This window comes from Oryzias latipes, chromosome 10, assembly GCF_053564925.1.
Source record: "Oryzias latipes strain Hd-rR chromosome 10, Olatipes_Hd-rR_3.1".
NCBI lineage: Eukaryota > Metazoa > Chordata > Actinopteri > Beloniformes > Adrianichthyidae > Oryzias > Oryzias latipes.
The window spans coordinates 12878221-12900521 of NC_136246.1; the positions used below are offsets into that span (position 1 = coordinate 12878221).

General features: G+C 40.7%; 2 protein-coding genes across 5 annotated transcripts; both read right to left on the reverse strand.

Moving 5' to 3' along the window:
- Positions 1–4: 4 nt before the first annotated feature.
- Positions 5–5184, reverse strand: nkrf (NFKB repressing factor). Of its 2 annotated transcripts, XM_004073074.3 has the most exons (3): positions 4675–5184; positions 4309–4439; positions 5–2814 (listed from the first exon to the last, which is right to left on the reverse strand). In XM_004073074.3, exons 2-3 carry the CDS (start codon positions 4415–4417, stop codon positions 605–607), a joined length of 2319 nt encoding a protein of 772 aa, XP_004073122.1. In that variant the 5' UTR covers positions 4418–4439; positions 4675–5184; the 3' UTR covers positions 5–604. The 2 variants fall into 2 exon arrangements, with proteins under 2 accessions (XP_004073122.1, XP_020562093.1); XM_020706434.3 differs by lacking the exons at positions 4309–4439; positions 4675–5184 and adding an exon at positions 3686–3795.
- Positions 5185–7099: 1915 nt separating this feature from the next.
- On the reverse strand, positions 7100–22095 carry septin6 (septin 6). Of its 3 annotated transcripts, none has more exons than XM_023959006.2 (10): positions 21896–22095; positions 19780–19894; positions 19184–19379; positions 18379–18565; positions 17063–17224; positions 15646–15742; positions 13545–13713; positions 13333–13465; positions 13024–13214; positions 7100–10217 (listed from the first exon to the last, which is right to left on the reverse strand). In XM_023959006.2, exons 1-10 carry the CDS (start codon positions 21923–21925, stop codon positions 10214–10216), a joined length of 1284 nt encoding a protein of 427 aa, XP_023814774.1. In that variant the 5' UTR covers positions 21926–22095; the 3' UTR covers positions 7100–10213. The 3 variants fall into 3 exon arrangements, with proteins under 3 accessions (XP_023814774.1, XP_004073124.1, XP_011478219.1); XM_004073076.4 differs by having other exon boundaries at positions 7100–8315; positions 21896–22094; XM_011479917.4 differs by having other exon boundaries at positions 7100–8737; positions 21896–22094.
- Between the last annotated feature and the right edge of the window lie 206 nt (positions 22096–22301).

Below are 22301 nucleotides of genomic sequence, written 5' to 3' on the forward strand. Positions count from 1 at the left end.
CACGTTTCCTGATGCTTCTTTAATTCAAAATATAGAAAATGTCAGAACTAGCTTCAGTAATGACTTCCCGTTTTATTGTTTTCTGTACTTACAGCTGTGAAAATGAGCAGACAGGTCAACTATACTCAAACACATTTAACAAAGATCACAGTTTGGAGGGTTTTTCATATCTAGTGCAGCTCACTGGATGATATTGAGGTGTTAATAAAAAAGATATTGCAGATTTATTACAGTGCGACTGGTAGGAGACTGTTAGCTACGGTTAAGAGATAATGCTGTTTTAATCCTCACGTTAATGGTAACTTGTCCACAATGTTTCAACCATCTTATTCTGCCACCAGATTATGAAATATTCACAAACATTGATTTTGGTGACAAAAGCAACATAACTGAAGCTAAGGCAATTGATAAAGTACTGACATTAAGCTCAGAAATTGAAGGAAAAAAGAATATTCATCTTACAGTCTCCTGCTAAAGTATTTAAGGAATGCAAAAACTGTTGCTGCTAATCAACGTAATGGAAATTTGCTACACAAAGAGTACACAAAAGTGCAGCTGCACTAGAAGTTAGACCAGAGTGGTTCCATGTAATGACGATGGGACTTCAGTGGGAGGCCTGAGGTTTAACAAGCTCGTATCGTCCCACCTGTCCTTCCTGTAGCAGCTGATCGATCAGCTGGTCTTTATGAACTTTTCGACTCACAACCAGGAACCGCTGCCACCCCTGTCCATAGGATTTGCTACGTAAACCATATTTTTGAGATATCTGATGAATCTGCTTGCGTTCGTCATTGGTGAGGTCTGTGGAGAAGCGCAGGTCGTCCTGGCGGTCGGAGGTGGCGTAGTTCCGAATGATCTCCTCAATGTCGCGCTTGTTTAACTGAGTCCCCGCCTTGTCCGTGTCCATGCCCAACCCTTCCCTGGAAAACTGCTCCTTGACTCGGATAGGCTCTGCGATGCCTTCCCCGTCTCTGCCCAGCCCGCCTCCCTTCCAGCCCATCTTCCGGAGCAGCTGGTTTCCAATATTGTCCTCCTTTATCTCCTGCCTCATGGCCTCCTCGCTCGAGCGAGCCAGGATCTGAGAGCGGGATATTGCATCGCTGTGTCCTTCCTTCCACAAGTTGGATTTGACCACGGCCTGGGTCTGCTTCAAGGTGGCCAACGCTTCCTGCGCTGCAATGTGCTTTACTGTTTTCTTTGGCCCGATTCCTGCAGCGACAAACTGTCCTTCAAGGTAAACTTCACACCTCCAGCGATGATCTTGTAGAACTGAAAACTTGTAATCCGCAGTTACTTTATTGAACTGAGCAGTATCATTGATTATACAAATTGCATTGTCAGAGTTTTCCAAGATCACCAGTTCACTCAAATGCTTCTTTCGGCCCGCTTGCTGTCCGAAAACCCCACCGTAGTCAGAGCGATTGTTTCCTCCTATGTGCGGTGGCTCTGGTTTGTGCTGGTGGTGCCTTTGTCGATGTGCTTGGTTCATACGAAGTTTCCTCACAGCTTCTTCAGCTGCAGAATGCTTTGAGCTCTTCTTAGTCCCCGTTGCCTGTGCTACCATCTCACCCTGCACAAAAACGCTGCACATCCACATTCCGTTGCTGGGTATGGGATCAAACCTGTAGTCTATCTTCATCCGATTGAAAGCGGCAGAGTTGTTTAATATGCAGATCGCGTCGTGAGCGTTATCAATGACCACAAATTCTGACCAGTGTTTACCTCTGTCGGGTTCAAACTGACCCTTCGAGCTGGGCGCAGATTTATCGTCTGGGCTTCGTAGTGCTGGAACGAGAGCTGGCGTCGGGGCGTAAGCCTGGCACACGACCATGTCGTTCACCGTTCCGTGTCTGTATTTACGCTGCACAACACGGACCTCCACTGGTTTCAGGAAAAGCTTCACAGCCTGCTCAGAAGCTCTGTCCCTGGCTCCGTTTTTACTGCCGGAGTACCCAGTAGCGAGATAAACCCCCTGACATCTCAGTTCGCAAGCGTAGCCATCCGCTGGTACCTTCCTGTTCTTTGGCAGGTCAGCCTGAGGAATATCCTTCAGGTTGACATAAATGTACTCTGGGTTTGTTTTGCAGGCCTGGATGCTGCGGCTCAACATAAAGTTATAGTTTGGCGTGTCACTTCCAGTCAGCAACACAGGGTCCCTAAGCACTGCAGCCATTGCATTAGACACACTGAAAATCAGCCTCTGCTTTTCATCGAGCGTTGATTGAGATATTGGATGGGGCTGCAGGGACCCGGAATGGATCGTGCTCTGAGGGCTTCTGCCCAGGCTGTTGTAGATTTTGCTAAATGGCCTGCTTGATGACGGCCTGTACTGATTACTGTACCCCAAACCCTGACCTCCAGAATCCCAGCCTCCTTTTCTGTTCCCACTGCCATATCCATTGTACCTCTGAGGCTGGGCGTAAGAATCTAAGCTACAGCCGGAGGCATGGGCTTCATATTTGGCTGTGTATTCCTGCTGTGTTTTGGCCATGAAGTTTGAGGATCCCCCACCTCCATAACCAAGTCCACTACCTGAGAAAACATCTCCATCACCGTCTCTGTGTGAACCCCAGGAGTCTGACGGATGCCGCAGGCCTTGATCATAGAAGTCCTGCAATCTGCCGCCGCTGCCATAAGACGGCTGAGAGTCCCACGGCCTTATGCCGTGAGACTCACTCTTCCTTCGCTCCTTATCGTTCTCCTTCTCATCAGTACCCGTGCCTGCACTGGTTCCACCACTGACAAACTGAACAGGCTCAAATCGAGGTCTGCCACCGAACTTTGTCACCGGCATTTTTCTCATGGGCTCATCTCCTGGAAAACAAAACATGGTGTTAGAAATCAAATGGTCCTGATGCTTCAGGCACTACATTAAAATGACCACAGTGGTAATGTCTGTTTGCAAACAAAGAAAAAACTACAAAAAATATTTAAACATAGAATCAACCCAAAATCTATTCATTTTATATACTCTCTTCCTTCCCGTTCAGGGTCACGAGGATGCTGGAGTCAGCCCAGCTAGTGAAAGGGGGAAACGGGGGTCACACTAGCTTACAGCCCCTTACACCCCCCCCCCCCCCCCCCCCCCCATCTACAGTTAGTGGTGCAGCAAAAATGGCAAGCAATATCAGAGCTTTCCGGCCGTACAGTTTTTTGTGACTAAATGTCAGCTCAGAGGAGGAAACAAAGATGTACATGGATCTATTCGTCTATAAGTGGACGCATCAGAATGTGGCGGCAGAGGGAGCTTGTGGTCGTTATCACACCAACAATATTTTTTCTTGTTTCAATTTATCAAATGCTCCTGATTCACAATCATTTGAATAAAGACATATTCAGAAATGCAATATTGAGCTTAAATGTCTTTATATATGTAGCCTGGTGACATTGAGCCTGCACAGGACACAAAACTGTCTTTGGGTTCTTTATTCCAAAACAAAAATGTAACTCAGGATTTCAGATAAAAAGTGCTGATCAGGAAGTTTAAAAAAAACGGTGAATCTATTATGTCATCTGGATTCTTCTTTTAGCCAGTCACTTTCCGATCTTCAAAAATCACGAAAGAAACGAATGTAAACACACACAAAAAGAGAGAAAAAAGATCGAATAAAAGGAAAAGAGAGAGAATCTTAGAACTGAATACTTTTAACAACTATTACAGTCAATACAACTACTTTTTTTTTACCGTTTCAACCATCTTGCATCCGCAGATCAAAATATCTGTCAAATAACTGTCCAACCGTTTTCCTCCTCAGAGTTCACCACTTCCTTGCTGAACTGGTCATTGAAAATTCAGGAAGCGCCCTCTAGTGGCATAACCATGTACCTACATTTTCTCAACTCTGCTACATTTATGTCATCCATTGCGAGAAAAATGCTACAAGAACAAGTCAAAAACAGTATTTTCATTGGAGTGGGTCTTTCAAGCTAAATTTCATAAACAAATGGACTAATTGTCACAAAAACCTATAGTGTATTTGTCTAAAACAGTGAAGTGAGACTCTGCAGCTCTTGTTGGGGTTTTTATGAATAAAAAAATGGACCACATGGCTCTAATGGTGTTAAACGCTGCAGTCCCCTCACCTGGAATGTTTTACAGTCCATCACAGAGACGAACACATCCTCATATTAAAAAAGCACAACAATGTCAGATTTAAAGACTAAACTTTGATCATCAGAGACCTTTTCCTCTTTTATTGTCTTGTGTTTATTAGTATCTGGTTAAAAACTGCTAGAAATGTTGTGGGGAGAAACATTGTAATTGACAACTATGAACTGAAGTTAAAAAAACAAACACAGGAGACTTACTTGCATCAAAACAAGAACCAGCGGATCTCTTCTTTGCTTCTGAACTGGACCTCGGGTCAAAGGAGGGCATTTCGCCAATGTCAGCCCCTTGTGCCATCACCAGCAGCATCCAGCTCAGAGCCGGGCCATGCCTGCAGATTATTCCCAAAGAAACCCGTCAACCTCCGGTACGGACGGCGGTGCCGAGGGGCACCGCGTGACAGAACCGTGTTTTGTTGAAACCAACAGAACGCTTTAGTGAAAACCTCAAAAACATTTCAACTAACTTAGCGGCGAGGTTTCACGCTGACGCAGCGAGCTTGCTAGAATTATGCGCCACGTTGTTGAGCGACAATGTCTGAGGAGTTCGCGTTTTGTGTGGTTTACCTGAAGGTTGAGCCTTTGCTCCGACTCCCACCTGTGACATTCCGCCCCAAAAAAAACAGATCACTGGGAATAATTTATGGTCCCAACGTAAAGGTTTCTTCGCGCTAGCTTCTTGTTAGCTAGCTAAATTGACAGCCCACTGTCTGCTGCTAGCATTAGCCACCTAGCCGGCTGTGTAGCTTCCAAACCAAAACAGACGCACTTCGATAGACACCGGCGTTTTGTGAGGGGAAGATTCCCGACTCAGTTGGTACGAAAACCATAGAAAAGTCTAAATTCCTCAGGTGGAGTCGGTGAAAGAGCAGCTGGCTTCTACAGAGACACGGCGAGGTGGCAGGAAGCGTCCATTTTCTGGTTCAAGCCTCAGCAGAATCGTGGCGTCAGCGGAGCAGCTGCTGCTGCTGCTGCTGCTGCTGCTGCTGCTGCTGCTGCTGCTGCTGCTGCTGCTGCTGCTGCTCTCCCTGTGTAACAAACCAACATCCAACCTGGACATATGTCGAGTTTTTATCTACTACTGTGCTTAAAAATAATATTACACAATTATCATTTTATTTATTTACTCAATAAATACTTAATACTCAAAAACATAAATAGTCAAAGTAAATTCTGAGAGAATCCCTTCAGTATTAGTTTTACTCATATGTTTACTCAAATCTACTCACATCAGGGTGTTTTTTATTTAAATGGAAGGATGTATCAAAGCACAAAAAAATGAAAATAAATCAGACTTGTTATTGGCCAAGTGCTGAATTTGGTCTTTATAAATATAGATGTATTAATAAATTTTAAATAAAATTATTTTCGTTTGCAATGTTTGTTAGCATTGGTAATGAAAACAACAAAAATGTAAGGTTTATTCTTATAATGCTAAGTATAATTCTTTGTTATAGAGATTTAGCCTAATTATGTCAAATCTAAGACAGGCATTTCTTTATATTGAAACGATTTTTTTAAATCTTTTTTGTTGTTGAAAGATCTTTTATTTTTTCTGACTTTAATTATTAACTCTGGGGTGTAGTGGTTAGCGCTCTCACCTCACAGCGAAAAGGCCCTGGTTTGAATCCCACCTGGTTCCTCTTTTTGTGTGGAGTTTGCATGTTCTCCCCGTGCATGTGTGGGTTTTCTCCGGCCATTCTGGCGTCCTCCCACAGTCCAAAAACAAGCTTGAGAGGTTAATTGGTGACTAAATTGGTGTTTGATTGTGTGGCCCTGCAAAAGACTGGAGAGCCGTTCAGGGTGTACCTAGGCTCAGTCCGACAGTAGCTGGGATAGGCTCCAGCAACGCCATGACCCGAAAAGGGATTCAGCTGGTTCTGAAGATGGATGGATGGATAATTCCAAACTAATAGATTCAATGCCTTTCTATCTTTCTGTTTATACATGCATCCATTATATACACCTGTTTGTACAGGTGTTTACAATGGATGCAGTCAAAACCTGTACCTGCAAATGAGAGGAAACTGTGGCCCAAGTGTCACTTGACTCTTCATAGACAGAATGGTCCCAGACCTACTTAGAAAAACCACTAAGGTTTGGTTTCAGAAGAACTTCTGGAATCTACAAGTAAAACTATACAAAACCTTATAATGTCTAAACACGCATTAAAGGGGCTTTTTCTTTCTTTTATTCCTCTGGATAGTAATTTTTTCTATTTTACTGATCTTGAAAAATCTGTGCTTTGTTTGGCATCAACAATGTTACACGGTAACTTTCAAACCATTACGTCTTAGTTGATTCTATGTTTTGCTTTTATTTGCATTTTTTTTTAATTTATATGGCTGTACAGCACCTCAAGTCTACACATACAATGTAGGTACTCTATAAATAAAGTTGGTTTATAGCATTTGTCTAGTTTTAAAATCATGTTTTTGCCATTTTTTGTCCAGGTGTTTTTTTTCTCTGTTGCTAAAATGTTTGAGCAAATCTTTTCCACATAGAAATATCCTATATATGTTATTTTGATTGATTCTTTTGAATAAAAACTGATATATCTTTCACCAGTACGACTCTCCGGGACTGAGCGATCAACACTATAGAGGTCTGTTCTCCTTATTGAACATCTTTGTCCATCATGTGACTGAAGATGCATTTTTAACATAATCTGATGCCAGATTATACTAAAGCTGCTCTGATGCTTTACTGACACGACACTTCTAAACAAAGTTTTATAAGTAGATTGTTCTATATTTATATTTAAATGATTATGGTGTTACAATTGCATTTTATTATCAGCATTTATTTTTTTTCCCAAAAGACATCTTGCTGGAATAAACTATAATCTCAAATAGTGTTTTTCAAACATATTTTCTCCTCATCATAAAAAGGACAATGACATTTATAAAAGACAAAGATCTAGGGCAAAATAGATGAACAGACATTATAAAAATAGCTTATCGTGTTGTCCAAAGAAGAGAGTAAAGCCACATTTTGGGGTCTATTTTTTTATTATCCAAAATGTACACCATGGGTATTAAACTAAGGACAGGTATTGATTAGTCTTGTAATGTGGTAAAAGGTTTAGACTACAAGAAGGTGATGACTGATACTTAAAAACAGAAAATGTCTGGCAAATCCTGACACCAAAAATGTTGATTTACACCCAGCATCACATCCAAAGATCATAGGTAATAAACAACAAATCTCCACTTCAATACACAAAATATATCCTTATAAATTATATAAATGCACAAGTATTTTTGAATACTTTTCTCTGGAATTCAGTTGAACTTCATTTTATACTAACATTTGGCAAAATGGGAGCTTAAATTATGGGACTGAGCAAATATACATGAATAATATGCACCATGTTGAGGGGAGAAACATCAATGAAAAGGAACAAATTGTAGTTCTGGAAATAAAATTAAAGCAGGGCAAACAGCACAGTAATATGCTAACAAGTAAAAAATAAAAAAAGATTTGCATGCAAAAAAAAACAAACTAAAAAACAAATGTATATAGAATAGGCTGGTGAAGTGTTAAAGCACGAAGTGTTGTAGAAAAGGCCATATCATGTGACCTCCATGGTATTTAACAGTGACGTGTAAACATGGGAACCACAAAGGTTGCTTTGGTTCTTAAGTGACGAATTTTATTTTGGTGCTCAGAGAATGAAAATTAGATTGAAGTTTTAAAAATAAACTTGAATTTTATAAAAGAAAAAAGAGTGAATCTGGGAACACGGTGCATTGAGGGGCGTCAGTCCTCAATTTATTCAATAGCAAACCTTTAGCTTGTTTTCTTTTTGTTCTTTTACACCCATTTTGCATTTGGAATCATTTGAACCGATGCCTGCATAGTGCACAGTAGCAGGTTTTGTTGAATCACAGACTAAAATAGATGCCCTCCCTCATCTCATTCCTATTATTCTCACTATATACATTAAGACATGATAACAGATGCAAACTGTGTCTGGTTCCCAACCTGCCTGAGTTTAGAGCTTCGTTAAGTGGTCAGAAATACCATGAGAGTCCACATAAGGCCATCATTCACCAAAAAAAGAAAAAAAAATGTAAAGAATGCGGATGTAACAACAAGAATAGAAGGTTGAAACGGCAAGAAAAGTCAGGAAGAGGTAAAGGGAGCTCAGTTCTCGCTGAAGCGGCAATCCCCCTCTTCAGGTGGTCAAGACAGATTAAAAGAAGCTGAAGAGAGAGAGAGAGAGAGAGAGAAACAGCAGCCTGTTAGAGAGGAGAGCAGATACTAACAGAGCAGATATACAAGTGAGTCTGAATGACAATATTAAAATGTGGATAAATAACATGAAACACCATTACTTCCTGAAAGTTGAATTAAAAAAAATAAAATCAAAGGTTAAAATATTTTAGTTCATATAATTAAAATGATTGTCCAACCCTGGCTAAAAAGTACAAACTTCCTCTAAGGCACAGCTAAAGTGAAAAAAAGAAAGGTGTGAAAGATCAGGATTAATCCAAGTAAACACACACGACAGAAGACACACTGAAGGGCGGGGTCCCCAAAGCCTCCGGTCACATTGGGGGTATCAGTGTACCCAGAAAGCAAAGCTGGAGTTCTGAGGACCTACTCAGTGCAGAGCCAGGGATTACTGCAAAGGAAACCACACAGAGCAGTGAGCTCAGAGCGGGGACCAGACGCCTCTGGCGGGGCTGAACCTTTGATGCACACACTTATTTCTGGCCGGTTAAAACGACTAAAGGAAGGCTGGATTTTAACAAATATCAAATACAACTTTATTCAAATAAATCCCACACTGATTTATCAAGTTCATTTGTATTTTAGGGGGAAAAAGTTTAAAAGTAGGAACTAAGAATTAAAGTTCTACTTTTGTTCAGTTTAAATCACTAGCATGTTTCGGAAAGGCAATTTTAGTCATCATGTAAAATAAGAATCTAATTGAGAAGTTGAGAATCACAAATGAAATAAACGCAGTAGTTTAGCATCAACTATGACCTGTAGAGCAGGAAAAACAAAGCATAGCCACTGTCAGTGTACGTCTGATGAAAACCCATCGAAGGATTCAAAATTGGCTGAAGAAGAACAAGATGACCAAAACCCTCAATGTGAGCCAACACATTGCTTACTGACATCTTTGTTCATCACAGAGGGAAATGCTTCGTTCATCAAGTCTCCACTAGTTTATTGCTGTCGTACACAATGATTATAGCCACAGCTGCTTCATTTGGTGACAAACTGGTCTTTATTTTCTTAAAAGAATTTTTTTTTTGTTACGCAATGTTGACATAAACATCAGCGGTCCCTGCAGGAAAACAGACAGGATGTTGACTTGCCTTTAAAATGTGCCTTCACAATAGGTACAAAAAAAGAAGTTTCAATTGCACTGAAAACACTATATTAAAAAAAAACAATACATCACATTTGGGAATAAAACAAAGTGCAAATGTGGAAGCTAATACAAGTATGCACATAACACACGCCAATGAATGAGGTATGAGAGAAGACTGGGCTCATATGAACTCATGCACCAGGCTAAAGGGAAGCAGAGCTGATACTGGGAGCAGAATTCAAAGAAATAAAGAAATCTTTTTGTTTTTGCAGATGTCTAATTCCTGGGAGCTAAGAGGTTAAAACCAGGTTCTCAGTTTTCCACATAGATTTTTTATAGAGGGATTAACATGCCTTTAAAGCCAGAATAAATGAGCCGCTCTGGTTGCCGTTTCTCTTTAGCCTCGACACACGTCTGCCTGTCACACCAGTAGTCATGTTTGTTAATACTTTAATCAATCCGAGTCATGCAAAGAATGGCTGAATAGGACACGTAAAAAAGGAATGCACTTCTTAACTTTGCATAAAAAACATCAAAAGCTAAATGAATGAATGCTTGAACGACAACCTGCATAAGCATCATTCATGGAGGGGGGAGGGGGGTGATGGCAAACACAAACAAATAGCAATGCCCAGCATCTTCCACAGGAGAGGGTGGGGGGGGGGGGGTGAAGGGGTGGAGGGTGATGTGAGGGAGGAGAACTGTGGGGAATGATGGGAAGGGGGGGCTCATTCACAGCAGGGTGGCCATAAGGGAGCAGGCTTTTAACAGGGATCCTTAGCTGGAAATAAGAAAGAAGCATTGTTATTGTCTTTTTCAAACAGTTATACATCAGTGACGGCACTTAAACATGAGGCGCATTCACAAAAAACAACATGCTTTTGAGGGGGTTTGTGCGTCTACATAAAACAACCATATTTTAATCTAATTCTATAGTATACCCCCCCCCCCTAATGAGCTCAAAAATCCTCTTAATCTCAGCAGCATTGATGTTTCAAACAGCGGGACACACATCGCTCTGCTCTTTGGTCTTTTGTTTTCACTCAAAAGGATGGGTGGTGTTGTTCTTCATATGTCTAAGCGAGCAACAACACATGCCGTCTCTTCAAACAGAGATGTGTGTCCTCAGGCTGTTTGCTCCTCTGCTGGGATGATTCAGGCCTGAATGGCTCTTTGTAATGCGAGGGGGTGGAGTCAGGAAGGATGACCACATAAATGGAGCTCATTGTGGATTTGAAGAGGCAACAGTGGATCAAACAGGGAGCCTGTCTGCTGGTTGACATTTCAACAAACACATATTTGGTCAAGTTTTCTATCTGCCCACAGATCAAACAAATGGCTGTGCCAAAATGCAGACATAAATAAGTGAGAGTCCATAGTTTTTCCATAGTTCACAAAGCATCTTAAAGGTGTCAGAATCAGCTGATTCACGTCGATTGTGTTGACAGGTGATGATTGACAGTATGTCAAAAAGTGGGTGTTCATTTTGGTGACATCTCCGGTGTTAAAGGGTTAAACCAATGCAGGTAATGATTTTTCCTTTTGGTATTAATCAAAACTGAATGTTACTAAACTGTGTGCCTCATGCAACATGCAGCCAATGTGGGGGAAGTATAGGGGGGGGGGGGTTACTAAAATGATGAAACATGCACTGGAATGACACACACATGCCAAACAAGCAGCAGCAAACAGCTGCATTCTGGGAACAGAAAAAAAACAAAGAGCAGGACATTTGCCTGAGGGTTCATACATGTGTGCATACGAGGTCAACCCCAGCATTACTCAGTTAACACCCCTCCAGGTTAATTTACTAGAGAAATCAACTTGCATCGGTTGAAGGAAGAAAGAACTAGCCGAGGGCATAGAACAAAAAAGTGAATTTGGAGGAAAAATGGAGGAAGTGAAGCACAAAGGCCCTCCCAGTGCAAATGTTGACTTCCTTTTTCTTATTAAAGGCACATTGGCTTTAACACAGAACCAGAGGGTGAGATTCAACATAAAAGGAACGACATGGACTACGTTCACACTCCAGGGCTTAATGCTCAATTCCGATTTTTTGAAAAATTCTGATTTTTTTGCAAGGCCGTTCACATTTCCAATTAAATGCGGATTTTTGAGATCTCCTGTGTGAACGTGAAATTACCCAGAAGTGACCCGCATGCGCAGAAGAGTACTCAACGGTGAACGACGTCACTTGTTGTTTGCGGAAGTAGCTAACGTTAGCAATGGATGTCAACAACAGTGTTTTCAACAGCGGAGCACTTTTTGCATTATTAAATTTACTTTCACAAAGGAGCCAGCATAATTACAATCTTCTCATTTTAAGAAGGCATTGGAGCCAGGATCGTCTGTACCCACTGTTGTGGAATGGGGATGTGAATGTGCTGGGGCCGCACGCGCGCGTGTGTGTAAGAGAGAGCGCGTGCAGCGAGGTAGGGAGTGAGAGGGGCAGTGGGGGCGCGCATTCATGTTGTGTGTTAGGGAGGAAGGAGAACGGTACTATAAGAAGGCTTCCCCCGGAATAAATGCTATTGATTCTTTATTAACGCGTTCTGGAGAATCTAAGTGAATCCCGGAGGGAGGATCCGCCTTTGGTCCCCCGCACTTCTGACCACGGTCGGAAAAGGAGGAAAAAAAAAGTCATCGCGGGAAAGGTTCAACACCACGCTCTGCCATTTCACTGGAAATATTTTCAAAAACCGCCCGGTTGCGATAAGAGCCCTGGAGTTTGGCCTGAATGGAGCTGTCACCCCAAATATTAATACAATCGGTGACCAAGCTTCCCTTCCACTGACTGGTCTCTGATGCATCGTCCGCCATGGTTGATGTTTATGTTCTTGCAGAATTATGACGTTTGTAGCGTATCAGTGACGTACGGGTCGGATACATGTGGTCTGGCCGGTCAGACAGCGGTCGCATTTGAAAAGATCGGATACGTATCGGATTCAGGACCACATACCCAAGTGGCCTGGGTCACATTTTAAAACGTCATATACAGGTTGCATAGGGGCAAAAAAATCAGAATTGGGTCATTTCAGCCTGCAGTGTGAACGTAGCCATGGTCAAAAGTAGTGCAGACAGCAGCTGAACACGCTTGAGGCAAGTTATGAGAAACAGCTTCATACACCTGTTAATCACAGGTAGTATTGGGGAGAAAATCTGTTAGCAAACCATCATTAGATGGTAGTGAAAGGAGTTACATTTCTCCTGCTACTCTGTTATAGAATCAATATCTTGATTAGTGATTTTTCCTCATTTTCAGACTGCACCGCCTTGGGCTTCACTTATTCTAAGTTTGATAATGAGCTATGAATAGTTTTAAGTATGTCGGCATGGTATTGAAGGCCGGGACCAGTAATAGGAGCTGAGTAAAGAAAACATTTAGATAAAGACTTTTTATAGGACTTCATACATTTCCAATTGTTAACGTTAACTGAGAGGAATCAATGAATTCTTTTGCTATTGTTTGGATTTTGATCATCTCCTTTCTGTTCTTTTTGGTCCAGAACAACTTGGTTCTAAAGCTTCATGAGGATTAATGGGATCTCCTGCACCTGGGGAAGTGAGGGTCAAAGTGCAATACTTACTTTTTCCTCTCTTTATCCCTCTTGAGCGTAGTGGAGCCCCCTGCCTGCTGGGCTTGGTTCAGCAAAAGCTCGGCTGCAGTCTTTTTCTGTTTGAACGTGTTGACTTCATCATCCAGGGCCTTCTTCTTCTCCTCCAGCTTCTTTTTCTCGTCCTGGTGAAGCTTCTTCAGACGGTCAAACTTCTCGTGCAGCTATGCAGCATTGAAAGGAAACAGCACTTTGTCGTGAACCGGTTTAGAGCTGATAATATTTACATGTGTATTGCAGTTGATGTGAGTAAAGAGAACCAGAGGTGAGAATGGCGGGTACCTCCTTCTCTGCTTCTTTGAGCTCGGCTTCTTTCTCTTTAACTCTCTGGACGAACATCTGTCTCATTTCTTCTTCTTTCTTCTGCAGTTCTCCCATGAACTCGTTCCGTTTTGCTTCATACGTTTCTTGCAGACTAACACAATGAAAGAGAAATGATAAGACAGAAAGAAAATCCCTGATAGCAGCACAAGAAAGGTGAGTGACTGTACTACCTGAAGGGCTTGCTGTCAGGGTCCGTGTCCTTAAAGCCCATCTCTTCGAGTTTGCAGCGGCGATAGAGCTCATAATGCCGTGTGTGGGTTTGTTCTCTCAGGTCCTCCATGTTGACCCTGATGAGCATTTCTCTGAGTTTCACAAAATCACAGTGATTTTCATTTTCCACTGCAAGACAGAGGAGAAAAGCACGAGCCTGTTTTACTAAAACATACCCCTGCAACTATGACAGACACAAACAGGACAGACAATATGTCAAAATAAATGGAAAAGAGCTTTCCCTTCAAATTCTATCGTACACAGCCCAGGAGTGTTTATGTTTTGTTTGTGGTTTTTCTCTAATTCTATTATTGGAAACCGGGATTCATGTGGGATCATGTGAGCACGTCACAAGTTTGGACTGACCTCAGCTGAAGCAAAACAAAGATTTCATTCAAAACAAAAAAAGAATCTGTAGTTTTAGGATGATCATATTTCTGTAAACAGGAGGGGAAACAGAGTCTTGATGAGGTCGATAAGACTTAGACATCAATTCAGGCTTTAAAAGTTAAATCCCACATTTAAATGAATAAAAATCAACACACCAAACCCAGAAGTGGGTCAAAGAGTTTGAGCAGTTTTTCATTACTTTGCAACTTTCTCTAAAGTAATCAATGGAAATCCTAAATATTAAGAAACGCTTTTTGTTGAAATTAGAAGGTACACACAGTATATTCCAAAGTTTATGGACACCTTTTACTGTTGTAGGTCAAAAGTTTGTTCAAATGAGAAGGGACAGCCCTATCCAAGATGACTTTTGTTCATTTAAAGAAAATAAAAGAAACTTTTATGTTAAAAAAAGATTGCTTTTAATGACTTTTTTTGTGGTCAGAGCACATCAAAATCATTATCACCAAATTAATACAATAAAGTCCCACTCTGATCATTTTTTGATCTATCTTAAAAGCGTTTCCAGTCTTTTAATTATGATTGTGCCCTTTTAAGCCAGCATTAAAAAAAACCTGTGTCAATTTCTAGACATAGTTTCTGCAGAGCTGCAGTAGTTCATCAGAAATTCACTTTGGAATTATTGGCGCGAAACAGCTCCGCCCCCCTTCCACTACCCGTCGTGAAGTGGAGCAGAGCGGAGAGCTTGTGGCCTGCCCACTACATTTTGCACGTCACAAAGAAGCTTTTGCCAACAGAATGTTTTTTCGTTTGCTCCTGATTCACAACAATTAAAATACAGAAATACTCAGAAATGCAATTTTAAGCTTAGTTTCATAAATATAAGTCCTCCAACAGAAAAATGCCACTAAATGTTTAAAACTGCAAAATTAGGCAGGTTATTATGGAGATCATATCTGTCCAGATATGCAAGAACAACATCTATCAGTAAGTGAAGAAAATGTAGCAGAACGGAGGTGAAACAAAGAGGAAATGCTTTTCATATTAACAACAAAATGAGGAAAAACCTAAGACAAGATAACCAACATCAGAGGAGCAGCAGGACTTCCTGCCTCATGTCTTCAAACCTGAATCCTTTGTATGTCAGAGCTGCAAAGGAAACTGAGAAAAACTGAAGTTGTAGTAGCTGTTTCTAAAGATTCAAAAATGCTACAAGTGAAGATTCCCCAATTTTGACTTATTTTCCCCTTAGATTCCTTTCACCTTTATATTGTGGAAAACAATGTAGACTTTTAAAGTAACTAGCAAAAGCTTTACACTATCTGATCATAATAAATAAAATGAATCACAAAAACCGGATCTGGATAAAGGTTGGCATTTTATGCCATTACTAGTTTTAAATTTTTCTACACGACACGCCATCAAGCCTGAACATATATCCTTAAAACATGCAAAATGCATAACAGAAAACAAACAAATATGGCCCCATTTTCAACCCTGTTATTTTAAATGTAAACACAACAAAGCAAGTTGCTGCTTCTCCTGTGCAGAGTGCAACTGTCCTTAAACTAAGTGAGGTTACATAACAGTCATGTATTTTACAGCAGCTGCTAGAGCCGAGCTCAACCAACAAAGAGAGGGAGTAGCTGCTGCAACAGCTTTGTCATGAGGGAGCGTGCTTCATTTCCTGTACAGGATGTAACCCAGGCTTACCCTGCACTGTCCCCCAGGGGTACTGCCGAGCTTTCACCATTTTATTCCCAATCTTCACTTCCTCTGTGCTCCCCACCACGGCGAAGGGCAAATGGCTCTGGAAAGCAGAGGGTAAAGCACGGTGAAAAGTACAGCTGGAGATTCTCCTGAAACACACTCAATGAAAAGAGCAGGCAACAGACACCCCTCAACTTTGGAAGTTTTTTTAAATAAATAAATGTTTTACTGGTTTGAATTTAATGAACAGGAAAACCAGAGAGGAGGAAGTTAAACACAATCAGCTACATCTAAAGATGAGGGTTAATAATGAGCACAAAAAAAAGCTGTGGTTCACATGTTTAGAGAAGACGGGCTCTTTCCTGTAGTATTCTGTGGCTTCCAAACTGTCTGAGAAGTGAAAACGAGCCGTTCTGATTTAAACGACCAGGTGCTTTGATAAGAAATTGAAGAAAAACTTTGGGCTTCATCCCTTAACCATCTTAAAGTCCCACTCCAATCATCTTTTTCTTTCAAAAGGACCCATATCATGCAAAATCAACTTTTAGTGTATTATAATGGTCATTCCTCACTAAAAACAACCCCAAAGCGGTATTTTGATCCATTCATTTCTGAGTATCCCTGCTCTCTGAGCACCAGCCCCTCCCAATCCACAAAAACAAACGGGTCCTCACATTGTGACATAGACCAGTGAGGAACAGCCCCATCCAGGAAGAGCCTGTGCTGTTAGCACCCCCCCCAGGCTAACATACACACACACTTTCTCAATGGAGCTAGCGGTGATCAGCAAAAACGTTTTCATTTTTTATGCAGAATATCCACATCCCTCTTTGCAGAAGTTCGGATGTTGTTTGTTTTTGTGGACGAGATGCAAACACGCTCCTGAGGCTGGCTCTAGGATGACGTCATGAAATGGGCGGCACCCATTCGGAGCAAAGGCGGGGCCTCAGAGACCGAGTTGCTTTACTTCTGGGTAGGAAAATTAGATGCAAAAATAACTCATATTTAATAAAAAAAAATGTGTTCTTTAGTATACCAAAGGTAATGTATTATTATTATTTTATGATTAAGCCAAAAATAAAAATAATGTGTGTCGTTTTCTAGGACATAATTTCTCCAGAGCTGCAGTAGTTCATCAGACATTCACCTCTGAATTTAGGACCAACCCCGCTCCTATTTCCCACGCTAACATTACCAGTGCAAAAACAGGCGAGCAGTAATAGAGCTAGTTTTTAAGTATTGAAGACGTACATGGATCTCTTGTAAATGTATTCTGATGCATCTAAAAAACGGTGCATCTTAATTCTTTCTTTTTATGTGTGCCCTCCATCATCAGAAAATTGCCACAAGAACATGATAAAACACAAAAGCAGCCAATCTCTTGTAAAGACAGAGTAAACTACAAAGAAGAGAGTCCTACATTCATGGTGGAGTTGATCTCTGCCACAGACTCATCATCCGTAGGGAACTGGTAGATCTGGACGCCATTGCTGACCAGCTCACTGGTGATTTTGATCTTGAACTTGGCCAGTTCGCTCTTGGAGATGGCATCTGATTTTGCAATGATTGGGATAATATTGACCTGCAGTGAAGAAGAGAGACCTGAAGTGGGACAGACATACGAGGCAGACGCGTTTCAGGAGTGTACCGGTATCTAAAAATTGAGTCGCAGGGTTTTGGTTCTTCAGAGAAAATGAACTTTAAAGGTTCATCCATAAGACATTCTGCTGCATATCTGAGTAGTTTAGCTTCCTCACCATCTAAATATAGACCAGATTCAAGCCGTCTCTTAAAAGGCTCCTGATGGTGCTCCTAATTTAGATTGCAATAGAAGTGTTTTGGAAAAATAAATGTTATGTTGGAAACACATTATAAATCAAAGCACTCTGGAGTAGCAGCTCATTTAAAGAAACCACTTGGCATAAAATGGACTAAAACAACCACTTCTTTACCTTCAAATTTTCTTCAACAACAAGTTGCCAACACAGAGTTGGGTAAAAAGACAAAAAAAACTGCTTTAAATGTTCTTCAAACAGAAACGATTGTATAAATTTGAAGTAGAAACAAACAGGAAAGTTATTCTCAAATTATTCATACTAAATGTCTTTATAAGTCTAAATAATTTTGAAGTATCAGTGCATTGTTAGGGGACCAAGTGTCTTGCTCAGGGATATCCCTAACCCTCCCCAACAAAAGCAGTATTTAAACACCGCCCTGCTTGATTTTCTAAACAGAGGAAGCTCTGGTCTGGATCAGACTGCATGAAGGGCTCAGTTTCTCTGGCAAACACTGACTGATCCCTTTATAGCAAATCAAAGAGGATCATGTAAATCAGCCCCAGAGGAAGGAGCACACACAACTGAGGCAGAAGTCACAAACAGAGCATTTCAATAGGTATGCAGTAAACAAATGTGTCCAACGCCCAGAAGACTTTTACCACATGACATGGTTAGTCCTTCCATCAATTAAGAAGGACGCCATCAATTCATCACTACCAAACTCGAGCTCCTGATTGGTCAAAGATTAACTGTTTTAACTTTGAACACGCATTCAATTGCCACGCCTTTGGTATCTAGAGCCTGAAAACTGACTTAAAAACTTGCATAGCTACCCGTGAATGCAGGAGTTTTAAATGTGGAAGCTGTTTTAATTGGAATTGGTCACTTGAACGCATGTCACCGAGTCCAGTGTGAACATAGCATAACACAGATTTGTGATTGATAAAACAAACCTGACCTTGCTGTCAAGCTTCTTCATGGTCACCAAGTCCAGGGACTTGAGTGAGTGTCCAGTTGGTGCGATGAAGTACAGGCATGCGTGGATGCGGGTGTCGTGGTAACTGTGAAGTGTGCGCTTGATTTTGAGTTCCTCCTGAAGATATGCTTCAAACTGTGCATCGATGAACTCCACAATGGACTTGTAACTGAACAAGAAAAGAGACAGGAAACTGGTTTTAGTATTTCCTGTTCTCCCCCGTTTCATCCCTCCAGTAAACCACATCATGGCTTATGGTAGAACAGTAACGTTCACTAAAAACTATGCAAAAAGCCTCATTTAACTCCCAAAAAACACTTAAATCAAAAACTACATAAGGAATTGCTATTTGTAACCTTAAATACTGCAAGGTTTCTATAACATCAAGTCGTTTAGTTCATTTTTTTTTACCAGAGAAATCGTCATAATCAGTCAAACGTTATGGTTTTTATCCTGTAAAAACTGACCTTTAAACCTCTAAGGTTAATTTAGTGAACACAATTACCAGAAACATTTGTATGATTGGACTTCCCTACCCCAAAACAGAGTTTACAACTGCTCTCTGGAGTAAGCATCGTAATAAAAACCCGGTGGACACTTTCAACAACTACAAGCAAGCTCACAAAACACCAACTTCTAATACCAGGAGGATTATCCCCTCAATCAGGTTTCTATTTTTTTAAGAGAATACAGGTCAGGTCAAAATTGCAAATGCTTCAAGCCTTCAAAAGCTATTTTAGCAACAATTTAAATTTTGGCTAACAAAAGACACAAAGGTCTGCTTTACCTGTCTTCTTTATTTATCTGGTCTCCAAAACCCACAGTATTGACCATAGTGAGTTTAAGGCGCACGTTGCTTTCCTGAAGTTCGTAGGTGTTGGACTTCAGGGTGACTCCCGGCTGATTGTGCTGGGTCGGCTCCCCCTCAAACTTGGTGTTGAACAGTGTGTCCATGAGGGTGGATTTGCCCAAACCGGTCTCACCTTAAAACACAAGAGGTCTTCATTTGACGACTCACAGCATTTTAGGTCCCCCCATCTCCAAACCAAACATTCTCGCAAATGCTAATACATAGATCTGAGTATCACCCCCAAAACATCAAATCCATTAGTAGTTCACCTTTTGCCACATCCCGTCAGGGGTTGAAACGGCGAATCAGCTTTCTTTGATTCACAATAACAATTAAGTTTAAATAAATATCCATTTATTATTTTATTCTTAAAAAGGTGAAATGTACCTAAATGTAAAATGTCAAAGCCAGCAGACTCAGTGTGACTGTCAAAAATGGAGCCCGGTCTTTTCAGGCGTATTTTACATATTTCAACTTTAAAGAGACAAGAAAGCATTTGTTAACCCAAAGATATAAGATAAACACATACTCACCAACACACAGAATGTTGAAGCAGAAGCCGTGATTGACAGACTTGTTGACCAGCTGGTCAGGCATACTGTCAAAGCCAACATGGCCGGACAGAGGCACAGCACGAGCGCCTTCACCCTGAAAGGAAAGAACGACATCAAGCACAGGCTTTGCTTTTCCTTCTTTGTCTTCAAGAGTTCCTCACAGTTCTCAACATGCAAATTTTCAATGCTACAGTACAGAACCATAGAAAGACAGCCATGTTACCTCGTCCTCCACCATATCTGCTTATGCTAGAATGTGAGACTATGCAGGTGAGGTCTCATTCACTTCCTGTTTTCTGAGCAGCTTTCTTCCGTTAGTTGAGGCTAAACAAAACCACATTGTACATATATGGACTAGTGTTGGTTTCATGTCAAATCTATGAGCAGAAAGCAGGAGTGAATAATTATTTGGAGATTAAAACTGTTCCTCTACATAATTAGATTTTTATTTTTAGCAAAACTTTAAAAATATATATATATATCTGCCATAAACTTAGCACTTTGAGTTGACAGAAACCTAAAGCAATAGTAAGAAAACCAGAGGATGTAGACTTTAAAACGTCAGGATATAAAGCGTTATTGGCTGCTGAGGAACTAAATGGTAAATCGTGATGTCAATTTGCAGGCATTACTGCCTTCCAAACGTTTAAAATGTGTTTAATTTATTCAGAAAGAATTATTTAGTTTTATACTAAAAACTTTGAATTTTAATTGTAGAATGGTTGCACTGATGTGAGGATTTTATCTATAAGTTAAAATAAAAGTGCAAAAAGGCCTAAAAATCACATTGGAAGTTAAATTTGACTCAAAGCAACATTTAAATTACACAACACAAACATTTTTCAACCACTTGTAGATTCCCTTACAGGAGCAAATAGTTGAAACCGTTTAGTCTGCTGTGCATCATGTGAACTATTGGTTTTAGGCTGATTGCACCTCTATGCGCTCTGCTTTCTGGACCAGAATAGCTCGGAAGACAAAGCTATAAAGCACTGTTGTTGCATATTTGGGAGGGTAGCTGGCAGATTGCTCGAGAGTCTCACATTGAGAGCCAATGTCTGCATTCAGGAAAAGCAAAGAATGTACATTGCATGCCAAAAGCAAGAGCTCTCCACAAGCTAAAATGAACACAAGCAGCCATTATGTGGCTGAACATAACACAGTGTTGTCCAATACGGTGATGGCTTTAAAGGAGGGAAAAGAAAAACTCTGAGAAGTCATTTTAAAATAACTGTGCAAGCTGGTGGTACTTGGAAGCGGCAGATTGTTTTAAAGGGGCTGAATTGGGGTCAAATAGCTGAAGGTGTGAAGGAAATGAGAGACTAAACACTTTATAAATCGCAGGCATCTTCTCTCAACATAATCTGCTTCATTCATTGGAGCCACAAAGGGATATAAAACTGGACAACCTTGCTATTCTAAGCACTCCCTCTGGACTAAGTGGTTTCCTTTCTCCCTTAAAAAAAAGAGCAGCACACTTTGTCCTAGCATAGCTTTAAAACCGCTTGTTTATATGCATTACTACTAAGTAATAGTAACCAAGAAATATTGTTTACTTTTAGACAACGCCCGTTGAAAGTTAACGGGATTTACATGACAGAACAGAACGGAAATGAACACTGAAGCTGAGCTGAAATGGGGGCGTTCAGAATGAATGGCCTACGGGGGGATTTGTATTGATTAAACCTTTTAAATATACGACATTTTTGTTACGACGGCAATGAAAAACTAATAATTCTACCAGGCGCAGTTTCGTTAATGAGATAATTAAGCTAGCTGTAACCAGCATGGAGATAAAGGCGTTGTTCTCGATTAAGAATACAATACAAAAGCTAAGACCAGGTACTCCTATCTACAATTTTACAAAGGCACAGCTCTAAATGAATATCCAAAGCATATTTGGGGTGTTTTGGTCAATACAGTGACATTACACTGGTTTAGCTATGATGCCGCGAATTTCTGAAAGGCACAAAAAATGCGGGGAGTTCCTTATTAACACCTAATTCCATCTAACATATCCTTGACGCACATTAAACGTAAAACTAATTCATATTTAGGCTGATGGATGCGTTTAAAAGTAAAACAGAAGACTTACAGCTTGCCTTGCTATCTCGGTCGAAGCCATGATGCTTTCTGTTAGCTCTCCCTCAACTGTCCTCTTTCAGCAGCCCTGCTGAACAGTTAACGTTCCTCAGAAAGATGGCCTGTTTGGAATGTACCATTGAATCTACGGAGTTAATCATGTAGAGAACACGTAGCTTTGCTTTTGCGTCTTGATTACAACAATAGGTACTAGGGAAAAAAAGACATATAACTGCAGTTTATCTTTAAGACGGATTTATTTATAGAAAAATAAACACATAAGATAAAGAAAGATGGTGCAGACATGGTTTCGTCCGATAGAACGCTAGTAAATGGAAGTCAGCAAGCAATAAAAAAATAAAATAAAAGGGGAATAATTAGCATGAATAATTATCCAGTTTATGAATATGGGCAATTTT

Coding starts and splice junctions, on each gene's coding strand:
- septin6 (XM_011479917.4), bottom strand. CDS start 21,925: ATGGCTTCGACCGAGATAGCAAGGCAAGCT. Junction 17,225..18,378: donor TGAAGAAGCTTGACAGCAAG/GTCAGGTTTGTT, acceptor TCTTCACTGCAG/GTCAATATTATCCCAATCAT. Junction 13,215..13,332: donor TCAAAGAAGCAGAGAAGGAG/GTACCCGCCATT, acceptor AATGCTGCATAG/CTGCACGAGAAGTTTGACCG.
- nkrf (XM_004073074.3), bottom strand. CDS start 4,417: ATGCTGCTGGTGATGGCACAAGGGGCTGACATTGGCGAAATGCCCTCC. Junction 2,815..4,308: donor TGGTTCTTGTTTTGATGCAA/GTAAGTCTCCTG, acceptor TTTGTTTTCCAG/GAGATGAGCCCATGAGAAAA.